The sequence below is a fragment of the Gallus gallus genome, chromosome 3, assembly GCF_016699485.2.
Source record: "Gallus gallus isolate bGalGal1 chromosome 3, bGalGal1.mat.broiler.GRCg7b, whole genome shotgun sequence".
NCBI lineage: Eukaryota > Metazoa > Chordata > Aves > Galliformes > Phasianidae > Gallus > Gallus gallus.
The window spans coordinates 26,318,578-26,343,341 of NC_052534.1; the positions used below are offsets into that span (position 1 = coordinate 26,318,578).

The window sequence follows — 24,764 nt, forward strand, 5'->3', positions numbered from 1 at the left end:
GTTTCACATTAAACATTTACATTTGTGGTATATGAGGGAAAAAAATTTTTTCCCTTCATTTCAGTTGAACTAGTACCTTTGTTACCTTAGTGTTCTAGTCATCTTCTTACATATTTTTGTCTTGTGATAAAATTGATTAAACTATACTAAGCAATTTCAGTGCAGCAGTGGTAGCTGAAGTTTGTAGGTTACAGACCAACATCTGCCTTCTAAAGATAAATATCTGCAATGAAAGGAGATAGATGGAGACAGAGCAAGGCTGTCAATTTATGAACTGTGTTACTATAGCCGCCTTCGTTTACACCAGTGTCTTCTTCCTCTGAACAATCTGAACTTAGTGTGGAAGTGGAAAACTTTGTGCTTGTAACCCCTTAAAGGCAGAGAGGCTTGCATTTGCTCTGAAAATGTTAACTTTTGGTAGTTTTATTGTACTTATGCCAGTACACCTCAAAAGTAATAACTGGTATAAATAGAAGAGGGAAGAGAGGATAGAAACATTCTCTTACTCTCATTCTCTCTCTCTGATCTCAGCATCCTGACTTACTTTTCCTGTTTCAGGTGTGACGAGTCGTCTGCTGGGGTCTTCCTTTGAACCATATTTGCTGCCTGAGTTGACAAGATATGACTGTGAGGTAAACGTCCCTGTTTTGGGCAGTTCCACGCTTCTGCAGGGCAGCGAACTGCTCAGAGCCCTGGACCAGGCAACCTGAGCAATCCTGCAATATTCCTTGGCCTATACTGTTCAAAACAGCTTCAGTTTTTAAATATATTTTTGCAAGTAGACGATTTCTAATACCAATACACTTTTACAGGATTTTACATAGCTATTGAATCTGTCCACGTTACCAAATAGTGGCCTTTTGAAGTTACTCACTTTTATTATTCATATTAAAGAAATACATCTACTGTATTTTCTCTATTCCAATTAAAGTGTTGTTTAGAGAGTTTGATTACCCTCCCTTTATCTTGTTACCTATAATTTATACTCTCAAATTTCCTTCGATTTTCATGCTAGTAAAAAGCTGTGGTATAAATGCCTCATCGCGTGATACTTTGGCTGCAGTACTGCAAAGATTTATTTTTATTGCCAAAGACAAATGAAACAGATTTGATCTCCAACCACAGTTTTTTGTTCATTTGCCAAATTGAAATCCTTTGAGTCTTTCTGTTTTCCAGCATTTATTGCTTTGTAACTTTAATAACTTCTGGAGAAGCATACTAAAGAGAAATCCCAGCCTTCTGCCTCCCTTCCCTCCCCTTGAGTTTTATACATCTTGGTGAAAGAAATGTGAATGGTGAACTACAGTGTTTGTGGGTATCTGTAAAGGTTGCACATTGTAAGCTTTTTTCCTCAGAAGCAAGTCATGTTCTCAACTGACTTAACCTGGCTTAGTGCTAGAGACATGGGAGTCCTACAGATTTATCCCAGTGGAGGATTCAGACCTGTGTTTTTGTTTGTGTTGGGGTTTCTTGCTTGTTGTAGTTTTGGTTTTGTTTTTTTCTTTGTTGTTCCCATCATTTTTTACACAAAACAGGTTTTTTTTTTTTTTAATTATTTCTCTTTGGGTCAGTTGTTTATCATTTCCTGGTACTTTTGCTATATCTAGAACACAACAGAGTTAAGAGCTGCTTCTGCTAGAACTGGTAGTATTTCTTGGAATGTTTCTGACACTTCAGGAATCTGACCAAATCTGACCAATGGCCAGTACTAACACCTCTGAATACTGCTAGCTTTTTTCGTGGTGTATGGCTGGCTAGCAATATATTTTCAATATTGAAACTAGAAGTAGTATTTTCTGGCATATTATGCTAACCCCATTGTAAGTGGACAAAAAGAATTAAGAATGGTGTAGTGAGATGAATTACTGACAGGTTTTTCTCATTTTAACTTACCTTATGTTTTAATCAAGAGCTGAAATGTCATTAAACTCAGCCAGATGTTTTCAAAGCTCTTTTTCAACTATGATGTATTGTCCTGCACATTTTTAGAAATAAGGCTATGAATGCTTTCCAATGTTGAAGGTTGAAAATTGGAGTGTATTAAGCAGCAAAAATATTAAAACGAATAAAAGTAGGTGGGCAGTTCTGACTTTGAAATAACTACTCATTGAGATATTTCTTGAAATCCATCTGGTTTCCTCCACTGGTATAAATCACTGTGGCTTCATTCACTGAAGAAAATGGAACAGTGGCAATGCACAGAAGGTGTAAAATCTAGCCCAGAAACTGAGAACAAAGGTAATTGGTTTTAGACATCCAGTTCCACTGAAGCCTGTTTTGTGAATTTGCTTTCTACATGCACTGACACTTGCAGAGAGGGAGCCTTGGGTTCATCGAGCACTTCAGAGATTGCTGTGTTAAGTGAGTCTTAACCATACATACTGTGCACTCGTTTGAAAGTGAAAGATCTTATGTTAGTAGTGGTATATAATGTTAAAAAATAATTACAATAGTCCTTATTGCAGGCAGGTCTTTCAAGAGTTGTTTTGTTTTATGCTCTTTTTTTCTTTTTACCAAAAATAAGCTACTCATAAAGTGAATTTATTCCTATATGGGAAAAGGATAGCGTAAGAGTCAACATGTAATGAATGAAAATTGGCAAGCCAGATTTGACATTTTTCAGTGGCAAGGACTTAAAGGCATCAAAGACTAAAGACACTTGAATACTGCTTTTTTTCTGTTTCTTATTTGTGTAGTTTCAGCATTAAAAATGTTATATAGCCTAACAGTTTACTAAAACACTCTGGAAAAATATTCCCTGTCTTAATATTAATCATACTTTTTATCATAATTATTTCATAATCTATATTGCTGAATTCTTATTGACAATATTATAACTATATGGGAACTTTAATTTGATAAGGAAATGTATTTTGACACTGATACCTTATTAAAGTATACTGATCCTAAATTCTTTGTGACTCATTTGCTATGAATTTGTCATTTATTGTATCATTGTAAAACAAAAGTATTTATTAAATTATTTATAGAAAATAAAAGTTTGCATTGATCTTTAAAAAAGGTGGACAGTACAGGCCTTTGTCAGCTTACTTCCCAGCTCTCATCTGTGGGTAACTTCATTCTTCCATTTTTAGTTTACCTTCCAGCTTTCCTCATATGGGATATTAATACCTTGCAGACCACACCTCTGTTCTGAAACTTTTCCTATTATTTGGACTTTTGTTACACACTATTGAAATTGAAGCAGGTCTCTGTTACAGCGCTACTATAAAAAGTATTGATAATAATTTAACACAACGAGTACTTGCCTAGAGATGCGGTCTGAGACTTTTGAGGCTGAATTGCTGCAGGATCCCACTTCAGTTTCTGTAGCGGTGACATCATCCTATGCTGGCAGTCCTGATGTGTCCTGAGCACGGCAGGCCCCAGCGGATCTAAGCTGCTGGTTCAGCTGGTCCTGTTTTGCAACGCTACTGCTCCACACTTCCATCCTTTTCCATGTAGGAATTGCTATTTCTGACAGCACAGTAACACCAACCACACTGTAAGAGAACAGACATTAAAGCCATCATTTTCAGACATGCTCTATGAGAGCTGATGTTGCTTAACCTTTCTGATAGCTACTGGTGAGTTTCTCAAACCCACCCGTAAGGCCTCTTGAATAGTCTAAGTGGGTTATCAGTTATCATCAGAAAACCTTGTTTTCTGGATGTGATTCCAGACATAAAAGTTAACTCCTTGCTTCTAGATCTGTTGCAATCACAAGTGTGCATGGAATATCCACCAGTAAAGAGGAAAGGGAAGCATGCATGGTCATCTACCTTTTAGAACATCCCCTTGCTCTTCAAAGATCTTCCACAACAACAAGCCCAGCATGTCACACCCTTAGTCAGCTGAAGGTTTAAAAACAAAACAAAACCAAAAAACCAATCTAATACAGATTGAGCTGTTCAGATAAGTTCCATCTACTAAAGGTTGCAGTCACTAACCGCAAATGATGCTGTCTTTGTTAGTGCTGCCCAGCACCATTGTTTTGGGGTAACCAAACCCAACTAATTGTTAGCACTCTGAAGAGCTTCAAGCAGTCCTCACTCAGACATTCAAATATCCAAAAGAATGAGAGTGTTGCCTTGAGGTTTGTGTGTTTATTTTGTTTGTTTTTAATTTTTCCTCCTCCTTTTACCCAGTATTTCTACAGAGCATCATCACTACACACAGTGCTGAGCTTCAGAGCTTTTTCCCTTATGTTTAGACATAGCTGGGTAGCTCATATGTAGCTAGTTAAGCTCCGACACATCTTTTTAGTACACAAACTGCATTAACCCTCACACAAAACTTTGGACTGCTGAACAGGGTTTTAGGTTAGCTTTTTTAAAACCCAAGTTTTTGCCAGTAGAAGTGCTTAAAATTAAACATCCATCAGCTTCACCATGAACGCACCATTTCTTGGCATCTGAGCTTGCATCCCTGATCACAGTTATTTTGTTCAACACTATTTGCTGCTGAACGCCAGGCAGTTCTGCTCAGCTCTTGTGATTTGGGTTGTTCTCAAGCTCAGGCTCATTTCCAAGCATATCACCTTTGTAAAATGATCAAGGCAGTGTTTTCCCTAGACTGCACAATGGATTCCATGCAAGTGCCATTCATACTGATCTTCAAGCAAATGGTAACAACAGAATTGAATATCAAGTCCTCAATATCCTAATGTCTCCTGTGATTCTAATAGAAATGAAAAAAAGCCCAGAAGACTCAGAGCAAATTCCAACTACCCTTTCAGCCGAGACACCAGTCCCTAAGCAATACTGAGAGCCCTGGACATGAGGTAATTCGTCACATTCTCTTGCAGTGGTGCGCAGAGCACAGGCTGACAACACTCAGGCCAGCACACAACAGCTCTTGTTCTAGGTGGTGACTATTACTTCTCCTTGTGGAGCTTTATAAAGCTACTCACATACGTGCCAGATTTTTGTTTTGTTTTGTTTTGCATCTGCAGAGAAGTAGAAATTTTCACCTACATTTAAGTAAACAGCATTGTTTTCTTCCTCACCCCAGCTCTCCTATTATAGACTTCCCAAGAGACAAAAAAAAAAAATTCTAGGAAAAATAAAGAAAATCCATAACAGTGTTTTCTTAGGACAATCTGCCACTGCCACAGCTCCACTCCCTGCCCACCACATGCCAACTACCTCCCACCTTTCTGGGGCCACACGTTAGCCCAACGCCATCACCCTTGCCTTTCCCAGGCTCTGTCCAATGCTGTTTGCCTAGTCAACAGAAGCAGCAAAAGCACCAGTGGAAGATCTAGTGATTTGTACGTACCCCGTTTTTGGGGCATCCACATTAAAAACGGCTTCAAATAAGTAAAATGAGAAGAAAAAAAAAAACTTCAGCTACTCAATTGGGAAGCATCACCTACTTCCTGATCACCACCTTGACACCTCTTTCACCATCACCTCAATGCTTTGCTTCAAGCGAAATCCCAACAATAAATATCAGCAGCACAGTTTTTTCAACACTTTTGGAAATGAGAGCAATACTGAGCGATTTCCTCAAATGCGTGAACTCTGTCTATGAAGCCTGTACAGTTTCTTAGCCATGAGATGTGGCGTGGTTTTGCTTCTTTTAGTTCTATTAAGCACCATAGAGCTACAACCAGCAGGAAGAAAACCTGGATGTGTGTTTCTCCAGACAAGTGATTTGGATTCAGGACAAAAACCAAAAGCCTCAGATAAGAGAGTTACACACGCATGCACTAGAGCACCTTGAGAGCCTATTACAATCTTGATAGACGCCAGCATCCTTGCTTGGGGTGTGATTTCTGAATCCCAACATATCCCCTTGTATTTTCAGCCCCAGGAAATCATTGCACACTCCCCCCTGATTTTATCCAGGCAGATAGAAGTTGGAGAACTGCAGACTGTACTGAAGGAGGGTGACTCACAAGGATCCCTCTGTGCTACATAACCTGTAAGTCAGAAAAATAGAAGGCTAAAATTCGCACAGCTTAAACTAACTCATACAGCAGCCAGACAGCGACAGTAAAACAAATGATCACAGTGTCAATTCAGCAGCTTTCCTGAATAATTCTCTTTCTAAAGACGTTGACAGGGATGCATTTCCCAGCTATGAGCATATTTATACAATTGAATTTCACTTTGATTCTCAGTAAAAATAAATAAAATAATAAAAAAACCCATCAGCTTGAAAGCCTTGTTCTCTTTTTCCCAAGATGCTCATAAAGGCCAAGTCTAAGGCGGAAGGAGAAAGCACAAATCCTAAACAATCACAGCTGACAAAAACCCAGACTGAAGCCCACAGTTCCCTGACTCTATTTTGAAGCAGAATTTGCATGGCTTCTAAGTGGCAAACCACAAAAGTTGCATCCTGCAACGAGCCTTACGATCAATAGAAATACACGCTTTAATTCAGCCCTCCTCCACACAGCAGCTCCACATTAGTACTCAGGATCAAATGAAGCATAAAATGGATGTCCTTGCCACTCATTTTTAGGTAAGTCACAGGTCAGATACTGGCTTTCTTCCCAGCAGAGCACACGGTACTGATTGTGTCTATCGCCTTACTGCTATAGCAAGCATGGACTGTACTGAAGCTTAACTACAAGCCTCCAAAACTCCATGGGGTTAACAAAAAGCAAAACAGCAGAGGTGTGCTGGAAGAACAGGTTGCTCTCCATTATTTTAACTGCAACTGCAAACAGAATCATAGAATCATTTGTGTTGGAAGACACCCTACAAGGGTCATAAAGGTGAGCTTTCCTGTGCTTTGCTCAACTACATAAATGCTTGTATTTATCAGTCTGTTTACAACTTTTAGCACAGCTTGCTGTTCACAGCTTCCATTTCTTTAACCTTCAGTAAGATTTTGGTACCAGAACCTTCAGGGTGGATCTGATCACCGCAGGCATCTCAAAGATAAAGGTAACACCAACACCAAATATTTTAGTTTTCAGGTAACCTCCCTCTCCCTGCCCAGAACCTCTCCTCTGCAGAAAAGAGTCTGTTTCATGACAGCCAATGCTTTGAACACTTGTTTTGCTCTTATCTAACACAACACTGCCTTCCGCAGATCCACGGTAACCCGTACCTCAGCCTGTGCAAAGCCACCCAAACATTTTGCAAAGCAGACAAAAATGTGGCTTCTGCAACCATCAATTAAATCTTAATATACTGAACAAATGCTTGTGCTTTCATTTTTAGAGTGACTTCCCCAGCCTCAGCCCATATAAGCTCTCCCTCCCCCCATGCAAAACCAAGAAAGCATCTTTAGAAAAACAGAAAGTCACTAAAATACTCATCTGGGTAACCAGCAGAGAAACCAGGAACCAATGAATACCTGGAACTCACTTAAATTCCTTTGAAAGATAGGAAAGAGTCAACAGAGCTCTCATTGTTCCCTTTGGAACATAGGCCCCACTGAGCAGTTTATTTGTACTGGGGTTTTGTATTAGAAACACAAACACACACATGCTGCTAAATAAAATTTCATTCATCCAGTATTTCTTCTGTTCTGTTCAGTGCATTAATTCCACTAACGTGTATTGGAAATAATAAACAGAGTGAAAAGTGTCCACGCTCAGTGATTCAAGAACCAGAACAGATTCAACAGCAGTCTGCTGTGCTGACCCAAAATGTGTGTCCAAAATCACTCTCACAGCAGGTCCCTTTCAAAACCTGCCAGGAGGATGCTTTCCCTGGTGGGTATGGGTTGTGTGGGTCCCAAGTGAATCACCTCGGAGCACAAGAAGTACTCCTGCCCGCTGCTGCTGAGCCATGCCCAAGGATATTTCCAGGAATATGGAGAAAGGCATTATCCTACTTCTTCCTCCTCCCTTCTCCCCACGTCACGTCTCCCTTCCAGGGAAACCTCTCAATGCTTATTTTGAGTCCTAAAGGCAAAACTCTGTCCTGACTCATGCCGAGGAAATAAATCCCACATGCTTACTCAGCCCATGTCACAGTCTGATGACTGAGGGGTACCCCAAAAGCAGCTATCCCACAGGCTGGTTAGGATGTTGTCCTCTGTTATTCCAGGGTTGCGCTCTTCCCAAACCTGTACCCAGCACAGGTCACCTATATAAAACCCATCTCCTCGAGTTCAGTGTAGATGATGCACAATCCCCTTTTATAGTGGGAATAAGAGAGCAAATGAGCCTGGACATGCATGACCGGTCACAAGTAGTGTTCCCCAGTGGTCAGTGCTGGGGCCTGTCCTGTTTAATATCTTTACTGATGACCTGGATGAGGGCATTGAGTGCACCCTCTGTAAGTTTGCAGATGACACCAAGCTGGCTGGAAGTGTTGATCTGCCTGAGGAAAGCGAGGCCCTACAGAGGGACCTGGATAGTCTGGATAGCTGGGCTGAAGCCAATGGGATGAGATTCAACAAGACCAAATGCCGAGTCCTGCACTTTGGCTACAATAACCCCAGGCAACGCTACAGGCTTGGGGCAGAGTGGCTGGAAGACTGTGTAGAGGAAATGGACCTGGGGGTGTTGATTGACGCTAGACTGAACATGAGCCAGCAGTGTGCCCAGGTGGCCAAGAAGGCCAATGGCATCCTGGCTTGTATCAGAAATAGCGTGGCCAGCAGGAACAGGGAAGTAATTGTCCCCCTGTACTCAGCACTGGTGAGGCCACACTTCCAGTACTGTGTCCAGTTTTAGGCCCCTCACTATAAGAAAGCCATCAAGGCCCTGGAGAGTGTCTAGAGAAGGGCAACAAAGCTGGTGAGGGGTCTGGAGCACAGACCTTATGAGGAGCAGCTGAAGGAGCTGGGATTGTTCAGTCTAGAGAAGAGGAGGCTGAGGGGAGACCTTATTGCTCTCTATAACTACCTGAAGGGAGGTTGTAGTGAGCTGGGAGTTGGCCTCTCCTCTTGGGTGACTAGTGACAGGACTAGAGGGAATGGCTTCAAGCTGCGCCAGGGAAGATTCAGGCTGGACGTTAGGAAATACTACTTCTCTGAAAGGGTGGTCAGGCACTGGAACGGGCTGCCCAGAGAGGTGGTGGAGTCACCAACCCTGGAGGTGTTCAAAGAACGTTTGAATGTTGTGTTGAGGGACATGGTTTAGTGAGAACCATTGGTGATGGGTGAATGGTTGGACTGGATGATCCTGTGGGTCTTTTCCAACCTTAGCGATTCTATGATTCTATATGACTATGACTCCTATTGTTCATTGAGCTACCCAGTGGATGTGCAATACAGAGCAAAACTGTGCGTGGCAAAAGCTGCTTAATGGGAAATTTTCTCCAAAAGCTCTCAAACAAACAAACAAACCATACTTTCCACTTTCACACTAGACACCTAACTTCACCTTCGAACTGCACTGTGCACCCAGTGTGCTTTGGATTGCATCCTACCCTGCTTCTGCCAGTGAGCCAAGCCATGATGGCAGCAGCTTACAAGGACCTACAGCAGCACTGTGGGGTCCCTCAGGAGTGCCGTGCTCATCAGCCAGCCCTCATATGGAAGGCAGCACTCTCCCTTTCTCACATTAGCTAACTTCACAGCAGTCAGACACTGACTTGCGTTACTGCAACCCACAGCCTTGCCCTTCATTTCCTAAACACCAAGATGCTGAATTCTCCTGAGTATCACCAGCTTGCTTTTTCACAACATCCAACAGCATTTAGAAATCCTCTTCCAGATGCTCTTATTGGAAATGAAGACGATGCAATTGCATAAGGAGTTCTGGGATCTTAATTGTATCAGTATGAGTCATCTCTAGAAACAGTGCAGCAGCACCAAAACCTGCATTCAAATCTTTGTTCTTTTTTTTTTTCCTTTCTTTAGAAGTGTGCTACAGAACAAAAAGTTCTGCATTCTGCACAGCACACAATGCAGTTTGACAACATAAGATACTGGTGGCACTAAATCAGCCCATACCTAAAGAGGTACAATCTCATAGGATTAAGCTCCATTAAGAAAACTCAACATTTGAAGACAAATCCTTAAGACAGTATGATGTAGCTATATGGTTAAAGCTAAAATGTAACAGGCTCTCTCGCTCCTGCACCACACAGTACCAAACAAGCACTGTAACACTGAAGTCATCTTCTTGTAGGACCTCTGAAGACCCAATTAAACAGGTATCTTTGTAACAGCCAAGCAAACAGGACAGAGTGCATTTGGAGGCAGAAGTAAGCAGCATACAAAGAGGCCTTTTTTTAAAATAATGCAGACTGTTCTCTCCATTTTTGCCATGAAAATAAGTAGACTTTCATCCATTTCCACCCAAACAAAACACGTTCTTGCTCAACGTTCATTTCTACTGAAGATGCATCACTTCTACGTATTTTTTCAGTGACATTAAAGAAAATAAAACCCACCCTGCTCATTTATTTGGATTTTTTAGTTTTTGGTGTCTCCCCTTAACAGCTACAGTAACTTAATTTGCGGACTTTAAAAACAAGTTACTTGGAAAACTTAACTTTGTAAACAGTTCAGAGAAGATGGATGTCATACTTTCATTTCCAAGAAGCAGTCTGTGTAGATTTTAGTACAATCACTTCATGTCTATGTCATGTTTCATTTTCATGCTCCACTTTACAAGCCCACTAATCAGAGTAATGAGGTTGAATGTGAAGAAATCCCTTTGTTTCAAGATGAACGGCTTCTGAAATCACATTTATAATGGTCTTTCTCTGCTTATTCAATTCCCATTTTCAAGCAAAAAAAAAAAAAAAAAAGGTATTATTGCCTTTTTCTACTAAGCTTTAAAGGAAGAAAGCCATCCTACTCCAACATCCCCTGCAACTTACAGGAGACAAGGTTACACATTGATGTAAGAGTCAGAGTGCCTTCCACTCCGCAAACATGTTTAAATGAGAACACACTGCTTTAGTAGGGCTACAAATAAGTCCCATATGTTCTAAATCAGTGGTATAAGTTTGTCCAGTGAGAAAATGCCTGTCTGTAGGCAGCGGGAAGTTTGTGCCATGCTGACCCATCTCCCACACAAAGCAGTTGATTCCTCCCATGTACCATGTTTCTAGGACTTGAACATGGCCTGGAGCCTTCCTGGTTCATTAACCCATCTGAAGTGTGAGCCACACGAATGAGGATAATCTGCTGGAGGAGACAGAAGTTAGAAGCAGAGATGGAAATTCCCACTCTGGGATTCATTACAGAGCTGTCACAAGCTGTAATACAAATATGCCAATGCTTCTCAGAGCTTTTTGTCACGAGTTGATAGGACTACAAAGAGACTTACAAAGAGACTCACAAAGGAATACACACCATTATGAGCCTGCACCACAAAAGGCAGTACTGTCAACTGCCACACAATTCCAACAAACATGAAATCTTAACTATAAAATATTATTGACTTGAATTTGCTAATTCTCGAGAATTCTTCCTTTTATTTATTTATAGGTATCGCATACAAATCTCCATGCCACCTCTGCTTTGGAAAGCTCAGTAGTAGTCAGTATACGATGGCAATCAGACAAAGGCTTGATTCTAGTCCTCTAAACACCTAAAGCAGTAGCTAAAAACATCTGTTTAGAGAGTAACAAGAAAACTGCAGAATTTGGGGCCACAACGAACTCCATCTGTACTGTCCAAGTTACTGTGGGTATCACTAGAGCTGCTCAGTGTGTATATGTAAGGTTCAAACATGGTACAGAGTTGCTGAATGATGCTTGGATGCACTCCTAAAGGGCAAAGAGATGGGGGGGGGGGGGGAAATTAACTTTCAGCCTGCAGCACCATCTCTCAAGTGGTGCCATGGCTGAAATCCAGGAGAAGGATGGCTCCCATTCAAAGCATATTTCTCTCTAAAGAGAGAATCCAGGTAAAACATTTCCTCCTAAAGCCAGAAGTCAAACATGTGAAATGCTCTTTTAATACATCCTACGCTACAACAGAAGCATGGTCCTTCACACATCACCGTAAGTTACTAAGAGAAGAGTTGGCGTGGCTGCATGAGCTTTAGAGGTACCACATGCCTAAACCTTCTGCCCAACTAATCCATGGAGATTAGGTACAGGTTTGCTGGGCTAGGGGCCAACCCTATCTCTGCATCAGTCCTGCCTGGTGAAGCTTCACCCAGAGCACGCACTGGTTCACGAGACTAGTCTCAAAGATATCAGCGTGGCATATGCAGGTGGCTTTTAGCCAATGCCTACATCCACCCACAAAAAACAGACATTTGAAAGTCCTTTTGTTTTGCTCTCCTTCACAAACCTGAGCCAACCTTCAGCAGGACCGTGGAAGGCAAGTCATTGGGAACTGGGAGTATCTGAAGAATTGCATACAAAAAAAGCATTTCAGCTTTCAACTATCTCAAGTGATCCCCTAATGTTTAATTAAGAATAAATAAAGAACAAACAAAAAGTCGGATCCTTTCATGAATACTTCAATAGGCATACACTAGTTACGATAAACAGGAGCTTCTTTCCAGGGTGGCAGACTCCCTCTGCTCAAGAGCTGAAGAAAAGCCAGCTAATCTGATAAATAAAGCAAAAGGTGTCAGATTTCTTCCAAAACAGATGTTTTTGGCAAAATATGCTGAAGCTACCAAACTGATTAGTAAGCTGGGTGACTGACTAATGACAGACAGCTATCCCTCACAGTCAGCCTTAAGACACAGCTAACATTAAAATCAACACGAAGCTGTTCTGAAGTCTTCAAACACTGCACTGCCTCCCAGACATGGGAAAAGAATAAAACTGCCTGAGCAGCTTGGCTGTGGCATAGAAAGAGAGAGTTAATTAAAGAATTGGGTTAATCCCAAGCCGTGCTGTGTAAGAAGCCCCATTATACCTGCTGCACAATAGGTGGGATCCATTTTCTTTGAGCAATGCTTATGTAAGATGTTAATTGAAGACTGCATCTCATTTAACAAACACTGCCCTAAGTCAAACTATCTCCTGACGAACAAGAGATAGGGCAGATTGCTGGAGGGACTGCTGCAGGAAGATCATAAACTACAGCATATGGGTGAAGAGCAGGTGAACTCAAGCGAGTTCAAAGGTGGAAGATGAAACATGGTTTAGAGATGCCAGAGATTTGGGAGGAGTCACAGAAGAGGAATGCTTATGTTCCTCGAGGTGAGAGAGCACAGCCTTTTCCTTACTACTACACTTCCTGATTTCTCTCTTGCTTCAGGTGCAGTCTAGTTTGTTCACCTCTGCAGAAGCAACCTGACCTGCAGAATGCTCCCTCTATGCTGCTTCTGTAGCCCCATGCCAGGGTAGAGGGATGAGCACCTCACAAACACTCCCTGACACTCACATTCCAGTGGAACAATTGAGGGGCTCAGGAGCCCGATGACTTTTGCACAGCTATCAGAGCAAACCACACATGACTGGTGAATCCACAGATACATCTTTTCACTTGCAGATGTGGATGTGGCGTGCAGAGGCCCTGCAGAGCATGGGCACAGCTGGTACAGGGCTGCCCTCACCTCCTGCTCGTGCCACCCCAGCTGTGCAACCCAGCTGGGCGCTGGGGACCGGCACACACTGGCACAGTAGGGAGGGCCAAAAAACAACGTGGAGAGAGCAGAGAAATGAACAACACAGACCCCCTGCTGCCACACCACACTACCTCTTGGACAACACAGATGCCAAGAAGCCTCAGGGTCTTGTCTTTGTCCTCTGTGGGAGCAAGAGTCTGCTGGGTGCAATATCACCAACCCATGTTTCCGCACCAAAGGGCTCCAGGGCAAGAGCCAGCACACCAGTTTCAGCAGGAAGACTAGGAAATGGAGACCATACCAGACAACCCCCAAACGGCAGCTCTTCCTGTGTTTTGGTAACAGAGATCTGAAGACCTCCTAAGGGTGCTCAAGGCAGGTGCTGGACATCAGTCTTGGTGCTACAATTCATAAGTGAGAAGGTATGCTGAATGGTGAGCAGCATGTTTTCAAGCACCGAACACAGGAAGGAAGGAGGCTGTACGGCCACGCAGGCAGGAACTATGGGTGTGGAAGCGGACACTGACACAGAATAGGGACAAATGGGGATTTCTTCCTATCCCCATTGGTCTCATTGGTGATTTGAAGATCTCTAAAGCAATGTTTTTCTTCCTCTGCTAGTTTTCAATGGACCTCTGATGATACAAACGTTGATACCATTTGTGGCTCTACAGATATAAACGATGTGAAGCACAACAGAGGAATTTTATACACAGAATGACAAAGTGGAGGGGATGTTTAAATCAGCTTCTACCTCTAAGCGTTCACTATTCACCAGTAATGCTCTCACACCACTGCTGTGTACTTCTTTTTGGCTTAACAACATGCCTTCGTGTGAAACCTCTAGCTACTTTGTGGTCATCTCTTCCTGCTCATCCTGTCTTGCTCGTATCAACCAAAGCAGTATTTTATACAAAATAATCAACATGCCTGCTGGCTGGAGCACATCCTCACTAGAGACAAAAGTATCATGGCACCATAACCACTCTTTTCTCTCAAGTTTCCAAGAGAACTGTGTTTGACGGAGACACAATACGTCTTCAGCATTTATGTCACTGTAACTATGCAATCACTAATAGCTAAACTCCCAAACTCTGATACTAAATACCAGCAGGAGTGGGTGCACAAGCATCACATAATATATGCACCTTACACAACTCAGATAAGATGCAATGAGATCCAGGGCAGTTAGTAGAACCTAACGTGCCTCAATTCCATTTCAAAACTAACAAACGCTTTGTTCGGACAAGCAAAAACGTTTACAGAACAAATGATAGTCTACAGCACAACAGCAAGAGAGGTCACGTTATTGTTATGGTTAATTCTCATGCTTAACACTTCTCATCTTATTCGCTCCTCACTTCCACGTCCGCAGATAGCACAGTCTGATCTCAGAACAGAGAATTTCTGAATTCAACAGAAACCAGTGAAAGGGTGGGAGGCTGTTTCCAGCACTCATATTTCAGGCAGAATTTCAGAACTGAAGAAGGGTTCTCAATCCCAAAGTTGTTTAAGTCCTGTTCTCCACATATTATGTTATGAAAAAGAATAATATAGTTTAACAAAAAAAAAAAAAAAAAAACACCAGAATATTGCCTTCTTTTTAGTGGGTTTTGTTACATGTTCTCATTCATTCATTCTCTCTGCATTTTTTTTTCTTATTTACAATATTTCCTCAGTATAAGAAACATTCATTTTCGAGGTGTTCTCATTAGTCCCTAAAGGAAACATCAGCATCAGCAGATATGATCACACAGTCTCCCCAGTGATTAGACAATGTTTATGCTTACACGAAAATACTCATAACATACTAAATATTCTGGGATGAGCAAGCAGAAAAGAACATCCTGAACAACACAAGTATTGTGCTATGTGCTTCTTCATTTAAATACAAAAGTAAAAGAACTATGAACCAACAAATTGAGAATCTGAACTTTATGCTTCCTTAGTAAGCAATGGCTAAAATGACCTTATTTTTCTACGCAGCTTCCATTTAGCATTAGCCTTCTTAAAGACAACCAACAATGAGCAAATGAACACTACCTTCCCTCTAAAATAGCTTAGCATTGATAATTAAGGTTTTAATGGGCTTTTCTTGGATGTATGTGTATTTTCCCATAAGCATTTACGTAAGAAAAGTGGAGTAATGAAGCTTATGTCGGCTAATTAATATACAAACATGTACATGGATACCAAAGGCTGAGGCTTCAGATCTCGTCTGAAGATACTTTGAGTGAAAATGTAATGCTTTAGCGCAAGTCAAATCTTAAAATGAGAGGCTCTGGGTAGGTGCTGCAGTTTAAATCTTCCATGATGAGAAACTGGGCATGATTACACATCCCTGTGATCAACACTGGGCTTCTGAAGGCAGATGCCTGATATCAAGTGTTCCACATATATAAATGCTGACTAATCAGTTATGTAAATGAATCCTAAATCTCAGGACTGAATTATGAAGTCGAGTTATATCACATTTAGTTACAGATACACCACACTTTATGCAAACTTTATCCAATTACTGTTTTATCATTTGAAAAGAACATAAATACACTTATTATTCTTCTCTGTGCTGCTCAGTTTCCTGATACATGCTGTGGAAAATATACGTTTCACTGAGAGAATTATATGTTTGCCCTTCTCGGGAACAACAAGACACAAAATGACCTCTTGTCTGGATTTGCAAATTATCTTTGCAGATATAAAATGGAGACATTATGGTCTATCTAGCCTTATTAATAGATGCAAAACCATTTTGTTCAGAACATCTTTAAGCATTACATAAACCCAAAAACTCATCACATTGTCTTGTCCATAAAGGTATGTTAAAAACTTGCTTCTGAATCCGTTAGAGAGAAATCAAGATCAAAGCTTTTTCAAAACTTTTCCCTGCATGATCCCCTTGATCTATGGGAAACTCATAAAATCTTCACTGTGTTAGTGAGTAGTTGTCCTCATGACCACTTCCATAATTGATGAGATGCTTTTTGTGCTACTTGCGAAGGAGAGTCAGAAGAATGACGCAAGTACATGAGGGCACAAGAAATCTTAGATCCAAGATCATCATGCATTTCCCCTCCACTGCTGCAGTGGTAAAGAATCTGTGATCTTTCACTGTAACATTGACTTCTTTTCCTCACAAAACTTGCCTGTAAAGAAATCCAAGCACTTGAGTTTTTCATATCTGTGATGGAAGAAAAGCCTCTAGGTCACATTCCCACAATCCAGAGCTAGACTCTTTGAAATAGGTTCAGCTGCCACTCCTCACGGACCTTCCTGATAAACACAAATCAATGACTAAAGATGCCCAGGAGGTATTTTTCTACCCTCTGCAGAACTACCACCATTTTAAAATTTCCCCATTCTCCACTACCGACTTACGTTTCTCTTATCATGGTATATTATTGCACCTGATACTTAATGCAACTTTCCCTAACTCTCATGCCATTTTTCCACAGAATGATGCCAAAAACCACTCCATCGTACCATGAAACAGCTACTTCTGCTAGTAGCTCCTGCTCCTGACATCTGGCTTAACCTGTTGCCAGGAGGATAATTATCACTTCAGTACCCAACTGCCTGAGCTGCTGGAAAGAGTCAAAATTTCTTGTATGGTGTTTTTTGTTCTGTGTATGGACATCAAATCCTGGGGAAACTAGAGACCAGAAAATTCCCTTCCTTCTAGACCCAGCTGGTTAGAGCTGTCTTCCAAAGATATGACCTCATGTGCACTTTGGGCATAGCACTCACAAAGACAGAACTACAGTTTTTGAGAGCCAGTCTCTCTGTTGGCTCACTCTGTTGGCAATGAGAAACAGAATATTACAGAAGGCGACTCAGAGCCACTGCTGAGCTGCCCAGAGGAAGGAGCTGCCTGTGATCGTGGTAGTACATACAAAGACCTGTTAAAACACACGCAATGAAAGAAGAGGAAAGAAGTCTTTGTACTAGCTAACGTATTGCTAATTTTGTCTACTAGATTTCACACTCTCAATCTTCACATGCCAGGCAACATCCAAACCCCTGACATCTCAAATTTTGCATGTCCCACACAGGATTGACTCCTGTTTTTCAATATCATACTAGGGCTGGTATTCCTTCTGCAATCAGAATCTATGTAATATTTGATATAGTGTAAATCACCTCCACAACTGAAAGTAAGTTTATAGCAGAGAAAAAACCTCAAAAGAAAGGGGGTAAGTCTACTCCTAATACTGCTAAGGAACTGCTGGATAGGCAATAATCCTATGTCATATAGTTTAAAGTTTACTGACACATAAGCAAGCTCTTTTTTTCACACGGTTTGCTGCCCAGTAAGCAGGCTTCCATCCAAGTTCTTCACATCTTTCCTGAGCTTGAGTTTTCTTTGTCAAAAGTAATCATATAACCCAGCAGTTACTGATCACAGCCAAACGTATAATTGCTTTGTATGGAAATCACAGGCCCTTTGTCTCCCTAAAGCATTTATGCTTTTATTCATTAAGCTATGTAGTCTTGTTACTGGAGTTCAACAGAATTTAAAGGTTCTTTCTTCTTTACCTCTCCAATCCCCCCCAGTCCACTCTCTTCCACGTATGCTGTGGAAAATATCTAATTTCTAATGCAGAGGTGAGAACTACTGGTCCAATTTTAAAACTATACTCTGTCCTATCAAATAGGACTGTATCCGCCTCTTTTTTTTTTTGTTGTTCATTTAGGTGTTCTTGAAAGGATGAAGTATTCGACCTCCAGCTTTTTTTGTTCTCTTCAAGATTTCTAGACTTGAATTCACAAACTGTTACAATGGCTTGCTAGATATGCATGGAGAGCATGTGCAAGAGTGATATTATTCACTTCTGTGCCTTCTCACTGCAGGATATTTCACTTCTATAAACCACTTGAATTAGTCTAGGTATTTTCCCTTGGTTTAACAAATGCTAGAAGAATGAGTATGCAATATCTCGGTATCTTTTTAAAAGCATAAATGGTGGAAAAAAAAAAAAAATCCAGCAAATTATCTGAGTTTAGCTATAAAAGATAGTAATGCAGACTTACACATGTAATACAAGTCAATCTTGTCCCTCAGACTGACATGAAGTTCCCAGGTAGATCAGAGGGGGGAAAAAAAGAAAAGAAAGATCACTCAAGTTTTTGCCTTGGTTCCTCTGGGAGTAGAGTGAAAACGGTCATCCTCAATAGAGAACTGTGCTTGGGTATTTAGAGCTTAAAATGTATTATTCATCATTATAACATGTACAATGATTCCTCCGTATTCACTACAAGTTTAAAAGCAACAAATTTGAAGAGAGGCTATGCTACGAAATATAGCCATCAGGACAAAATAAGAAAAATACTTCAAGCTATTTTTATTGTGCGTATCTATGGGACATAGGTGAATACTATCCTATGGATAGTATGGAGATGTGAGAATTACACCTCGATACCAGTCTACAAAAGAGTTCCTACAACTTTTTTCCAGGTAAGTTATTTCATAGTGCTCTGTCTCTTAGGACTTCCTCCAGTTTATCTATTCAGTGTTTTTCTAATTGCTTCCAAATGTATAATCCATATCATGGATGCTCAGTATTTTAGACAAGGGATGAAACTGAAAAACAAAAGCCTCCAGAAGATAAACATTTTACCAGACAATGACAAAAAATTGCAGCTCGACAGGATCAAGGACACGAGATAATGATCTCTTAAGCGTATGGTTTTCAGTTCTGCCTTTGTGGAATAGCATGGATTCAGTAGAGCACAAAATATTTTCTTTTGTCAATCAAACCATAGCAACATTCAAATATTTTTTGTACCTTGGCATCTTATGATACATCTCTTTCTTTTAGTACTCATGTCTCAATCCTGATTCATGTTCAGTGAACCGGGTGAACTTCACTCATTCCTATGCAGATGACCACATTCAGGCTCACCAGTTATCCCACACACCTATGAAGTCACCTACCCCAAGCCTCTTATCTCACATACATTGCCTAACTAAATTGTATTGTGCACCCTGTAACAAAATACCTTCCCTCTTCCAATTGCAACTGCCAATTTCACTGGCAGTCTTTCACTGTTAATATTGACTTTTCTACATCAGCACCATGCCTCAGTTAGTGAGAGTAGTAGGATCAAAGCTCAGTGTGGATCAAGCTTCCTGCACTGCATTCAGGCATGCAAGAGCATGAAATGTGTGCTAGCTTTTAGTATCCTATCTACCTCCTGAGTGCTGCAGTCATTGAAGACAGGACCACAGCTGCACCTGTCCCTTTTTTTTTTTTTTTATCCTCCAAGGACTGCCTTTTCTCAAGAAAAAAGGCTAATATCCCACTGTTGGGATGATCTAAAGGGAGGAATAGTAGAGGTACAGAAGCTATATATCAGAAAACGTTGCCCAGTGCTCCAACTATCTTTTGTAGAAGTTACCTGGTGAGAAGGGCAGGATTGACAGACTGAGGCATACTACAGGAGGAGAGAGTGTAAAAGAGAATATGGCAAGTAAAAATGAGTCCCAGGTTCTGCTATGTCACTGGGGCATATTCTAGACCTGTAATAAAAGCTAAGTCCTGGATTTCTGTTATGCTTACTGGAAACCTACATACGAATTCCAGAAGTTTGTAGGAGGCATGGTGTTTGGCAGAGACCCAGTACATGAAAGGAGAGATGATCAAAGACACCAACAGGCTGGACAAGTGATTCCAATAAAATTCAGCACAGATCAATTAGCTCAGCAATAACATCTCTGCACAAACTTCCCATGAATCCTCAGAGAATGGATATATACTTAGAAATGAAAGGCCTTTTCAGTCCTCCGCAGCTGAAGCACAAACTCTTCAGTTTCCCTATTTTACATCAACAGGACTTTTGATACATCTGCCTTGAGACAGGTGCAGAGCAATTGCCACAGAACAGTGTTCTGTTATGGACAACTTCACAACTTCCATCAAGATGTTGACAAGGTCTCTGTATCTTGAGGATGTAAGTAACGGCCCTGCAACCTATATACCCAAAATTGTTTCTGAAAAGGTTTTCAACATTTGAATACCATCCTATATACATATTTCTGTAGCAAAGCAGCATGCTTCTTTTTGGCAAAGCTTAATACCATGCCTGGTTTCCCCTTTCTAAAGCTATTGTTGCTCTGGTAGAAGAGTCACCAAACTCAATCCACATTTGAGCAGGAATACAGGCAGTGGGGACAACTCTGGCATTTAGAACAGAGCACAGGACTCAGGTAGCAAAGTGCCATCAATACAACTATTGAGCAGCCTGTTTGTTTCTTAACTTACATAAGGAATAGCATAAGGCCACAACAAAGCGAGCAACAATATCTACCTCATCTCTAAATTCCCTCCTGAAGAAAAACATTTTTAAAACAGTCATAACAACAAAAGATAAGGTTGAAATGCAGACAGATGAGATTTTTTACAACCTCCAAGCATTGTCACAAACTATAGAAGGCAGCTTCCTCTCCTCTGGGGAACAGATTTCATGTTGCTGCATCTGTTGTGGCTTTTTTCAGCTTTTTTTTTTTTTTTTTGCACTCAGTAGCAGAGAAGTCCTTTTGCAATGCAAATGCCAGTTTTTTTCCACATCAAATTTGCCTGGATATGCCCTATTTTCAGCTCATGACATGACAATTCTGATAACAGTTTCCACCTTTGTTTTCCACTAACAAAAATTACTACATACAAAAATATGCCACTGATAGAAATCTGGCTCAAAACAATATTCTTTTTTGCCTTTACTGAAACACTAAGTCCACAACTTCTGGAATACTTTATGCAATTGACCGTGGTAGTAGATTTGTGATGAGAGACTAAAGAAGGACAAGTTGTTCATATTATCAAGTTACCCTTGTGCCCCCTTCTCTATGGTTTCTCCTCCACATGATACGTATTTTTTTAATTGCACAGGAGTGAAAAATCTGGATGGGGGGTTAGCAACTTTAAGCAAAAATAGCATGTAGGGTATGGAGACTCCAGATAAGCAAATGTGTTACTCCAGCCTCCAGAGAATATTCAGAAGATTCTTTCAACATATTTATATTATTTACATAAGGTGGAAAAAAAACAGAGTAAAAAAAGTGCTTAAATATGCTGAAACATTAAAAATAAGGGGTAAGCAGACCAAATTTATACAATTCAATGTTTAAACAACATCTCTGCCCCAGACTAAACAGCCCCAGTTCCTTCAGTCTCTCCTCATAGGGCATATTCTTCAAGCCCTTCTCAAGCCTTGTTGCCATTCTTTGGACCTGTTCCAGCATCTCAACGTCCTTTCTGTACTGAGGTGCCCAAAGCTGAACACTGTACTCAAGGTGAGGCCTCACCAGTGTCGAGTACAGGGGCAAATACTTGAGACAGCATTGTAATAATGGGTTATCCCACATGTATATAAGTTCCTGGGATGCTAGTGAGTGACAAGTCAGATGGGAAGAACAACAGACTGTTCCGCTATGCCTGTTTCTTTATCATTTAAGGTAATTTGCCAGCCAAGGACTATGTTCTCTAAAGCCACAGTCCGAGCAACATCAAAGGCTAAGGAAACATTTGCTGTAGAATGAAATTGAATTCAGTCGCTTCATCACTGGATCACTGTTTTTTGCCAACACTGAAGTTAGATGTGTAAGAATTTTAAAATCATGATCAACAGTTTAAAGAAAAAATATAACAGTGTGAACAGAAGTTAAGAATCTACTGCAGCACTACTGTGGTTTTTACACCAAGAGACACGGATTATAACGCAAAATTGGCAAGAGCTTTGTTGCATGTCTCCAGAATGTTACAGAACTGCTGTTCAGACATTCCCATCTTGCAAGTGGTAAGCATCACACAGAAGTATCACACAGAAGCATCGTCATCTATGGATTTGACACCGAATTTTAGTATTCATATTTCCCAACGGATTTTACTTCACCAACACCTTTCGACCATAATACTGAAAGGAGAAGAGGAATTGCAACCCTAGAGAGAAAAAATAGCAACCTCCATCTGCATTACAATTTCAAAGACACAGACAGGGACACAAGCTGACTAACAGCACAAATGTTTGAACCTCAGACAGAGGTTTACACACCGATGCCCATGGGTACAATGCAGGTCAGCTTAGTAATGGGCAGGAAGGGGCATGAAGCCATTCTGAAAAATAAAAATCTTGCTCTTCAGATTGCCTTGTCCTGCTAGGGACAAGAAAAGATGAGCAAAAACGTTCTAGCTAGATGAGCCAGTCATCTTTTTCCATTGGCAAGGCAGAGAGATACACCTCATTTGTTACCAGAAGACCGGACCTGCTACACTGACAAAATGCAGAGGATCTAAATTCTGAGAAGCACTGGCTTTGCTGTATGCAGGCTTAAGTGCTTCCTAACATAGAAGGAATTTGACCCTTAGGAAAAAATATTTCAAAAAGAAATGGTAGAGTTCTCAGTCATTGGTACGTTTCATGAATATATTTTGATTATTCAAAATTAGGTACAGTAGAAACATGATACCAGCCATAAGATAATTTATATAAACTAGAAGTTACAACCAGAAACAAATAATTGTGTTGTTCTGCACATTAAACCTTTGAACAGTAAGCATCTTAACAGCAGAGTTTGAAATGCATTGATCACACCTAAGAACAAATCACCAGGCATCTACTACCTACAGAAATCTAATATACAGAAAGCCAATAGATCTGCTCAGTAAAAGCAGAAATTTGTTGTTGTGGTATTGTTTATCTCTCTATTTGCACATTTGTATATAGATTGGCTATAGCTCTGGCAGAACAACTAGTACAGAAAAAGGTCCCACATTAGTAGAGTTGAAATCTATGAACACTAGTCCAAATATTTATTTATGCTATACTTAAAATGAAGAAGATCCAGACCTAAAAATAAATAATAATAATAATAATAATAAAATTAATGTTACTTTCCATGAGAACTCCAGAGGTAAAGACAACCTAGGCAGTGGGACAGTAGCCTTGTCTTTTCTACAAGCTCTTTTTTTTTTTTATAGACACTAGGTAGCATGCAGAAAGAAGTTGGAAGTTGTGACCTGAAAACTGAAAGAGCACAGAAGTTCACAAAGAATGCTGATATCTGCTTAACCTCACACCTCTATTTCTGTTTCAACTACAGCTATGACTGTCACTGATTTTACTCAGTGCCACAACCTTTCATACTGAATCTAGAACGTAGAAAATTTCAGCTTCCAGCTGTAAATGGAGGAAAAACTCAGGAAGAAAAAGAAAAAAAGATATAGCAAAAAACTTACTTTCTGTGTGTAATTATCAGAATGACCTGTCTTTAACCTACACTATGGTTAATAGACTTCCTGTAGCCATCATGTGATTAGACATCTCTTGCACCTGTTAGCATATTTAGGCATGTATTTCTGTGTTAACGGCCAGTGTCTTTCTAAATAAGCCGCGACTACTTTTTAAATCGCTTAAGTCAACTTCCTCAAGCAACCACAAAGTGAGAGGTTCTCATGGGAAAAAAAAAGAAAAAAAAATAGAGAAAAAAAAGTGCCAGGCATCAGTTTTCAGTTCAGAAAACCTCAATAAAATGTACAAATTATTTATCAGAGGAAGGGAGAAGAAATGAGAAGCTACCTGATCAAAACACAGAATGGCAAATACAGAGGGAGGCAATCAGGTCACTCATGGAAAAAAAATATCTGTATCTCCATTTTATCTTTGCTTTGAAATGTTCTTGCTTCAACAAGATTATCACAGATATCTCCACAGGTAAACCCTGCAGTATTAGTCTGAAAGCATTTAAAACAGTGCAACTAATTCCTGACCTGGGGAGAGGACAGCGTACTGCTGGAGCAGCAGTCACTGCACTATAATCGTTCTGCTGCACTCTTGCTGGAAAATAATCTCAGTGAGGGATAAAAGGGACTTTTTTAAGCAATAACAGAGTGGTTTACCCTGTTTCTCCCTTCCTTTGTGCCTCATGAAACACTATCGTTAATGTTGTTTTCTTTTTCCAGGTGATGTTTCAATTCTAGCTTTCATGACCTTAGCGTTACTTCAAGTAACGCATTTGACCCAATCTTCATCTCTGCTCCTTCCTTTTCCAGGGCACCAGCATGGAAAAAGACCCCTTGAAGAGGCCAAGATATGCTTCCCAAGCAGCACTGCTGACTTCTCAGATCATCCCAGTAGTGCAGCTGCTGCTAGGAGTCTGCAGAGAGGGAGGCAGAGCTTTTGGGACCTCTGGAACGCAGTGCGCAGAGACAACTGCATCTGACTCAGTTTTCACTTAAAAGACTCCTTCTGTTATCAGTCATGTAAAGGTCTATTGACTTCAGTAGAGCTCTATGTGTACTGTCACACACACACATGCATACGTGCAAAGCGCCATCATGAAGCATCCTCCCAGCTAGCAGGCAGG

The 24,764-nt window shown here is 40.7% G+C and overlaps 2 protein-coding genes across 13 annotated transcripts in view; one reads left to right on the forward strand and one right to left on the reverse strand.

Annotated features, from left to right (window-relative positions):
- Window positions 1-2,999, forward strand: part of EPAS1 (endothelial PAS domain protein 1) — a 119,464-nt gene extending 116,465 nt beyond the window's left edge. For 6 of the 7 annotated variants that reach the window (XM_046938431.1, XM_015283618.4, XM_015283619.4 and 3 more), the window contains exon 16: window positions 559-2,911. In XM_046938431.1, the coding sequence (XP_046794387.1) occupies window positions 559-710 (152 nt within the window). In that variant the 3' untranslated portion in view covers window positions 711-2,911. Of the gene's footprint in view, window positions 1-558 lie in introns of all 7 variants that reach the window. The other variant, NM_204807.3, reaches the window with a different exon arrangement.
- A 427-nt stretch (window positions 3,000-3,426) lies between these two features.
- Window positions 3,427-24,764, reverse strand: part of LOC101751252 — a 75,641-nt gene continuing 54,303 nt past the window's right edge. For all 6 annotated transcript variants that reach the window (XR_005858715.2, XR_006938814.1, XM_040698188.2 and 3 more), the window contains one exon: window positions 3,427-3,503. Coding sequence is in view for 4 of the 6 variants with exons in the window: in XM_040698188.2 (XP_040554122.1) it covers window positions 3,432-3,503 (72 nt within the window). In the remaining 2 variants the exon portion in view is untranslated. The remainder of the gene's footprint in view (window positions 3,504-24,764) is intronic.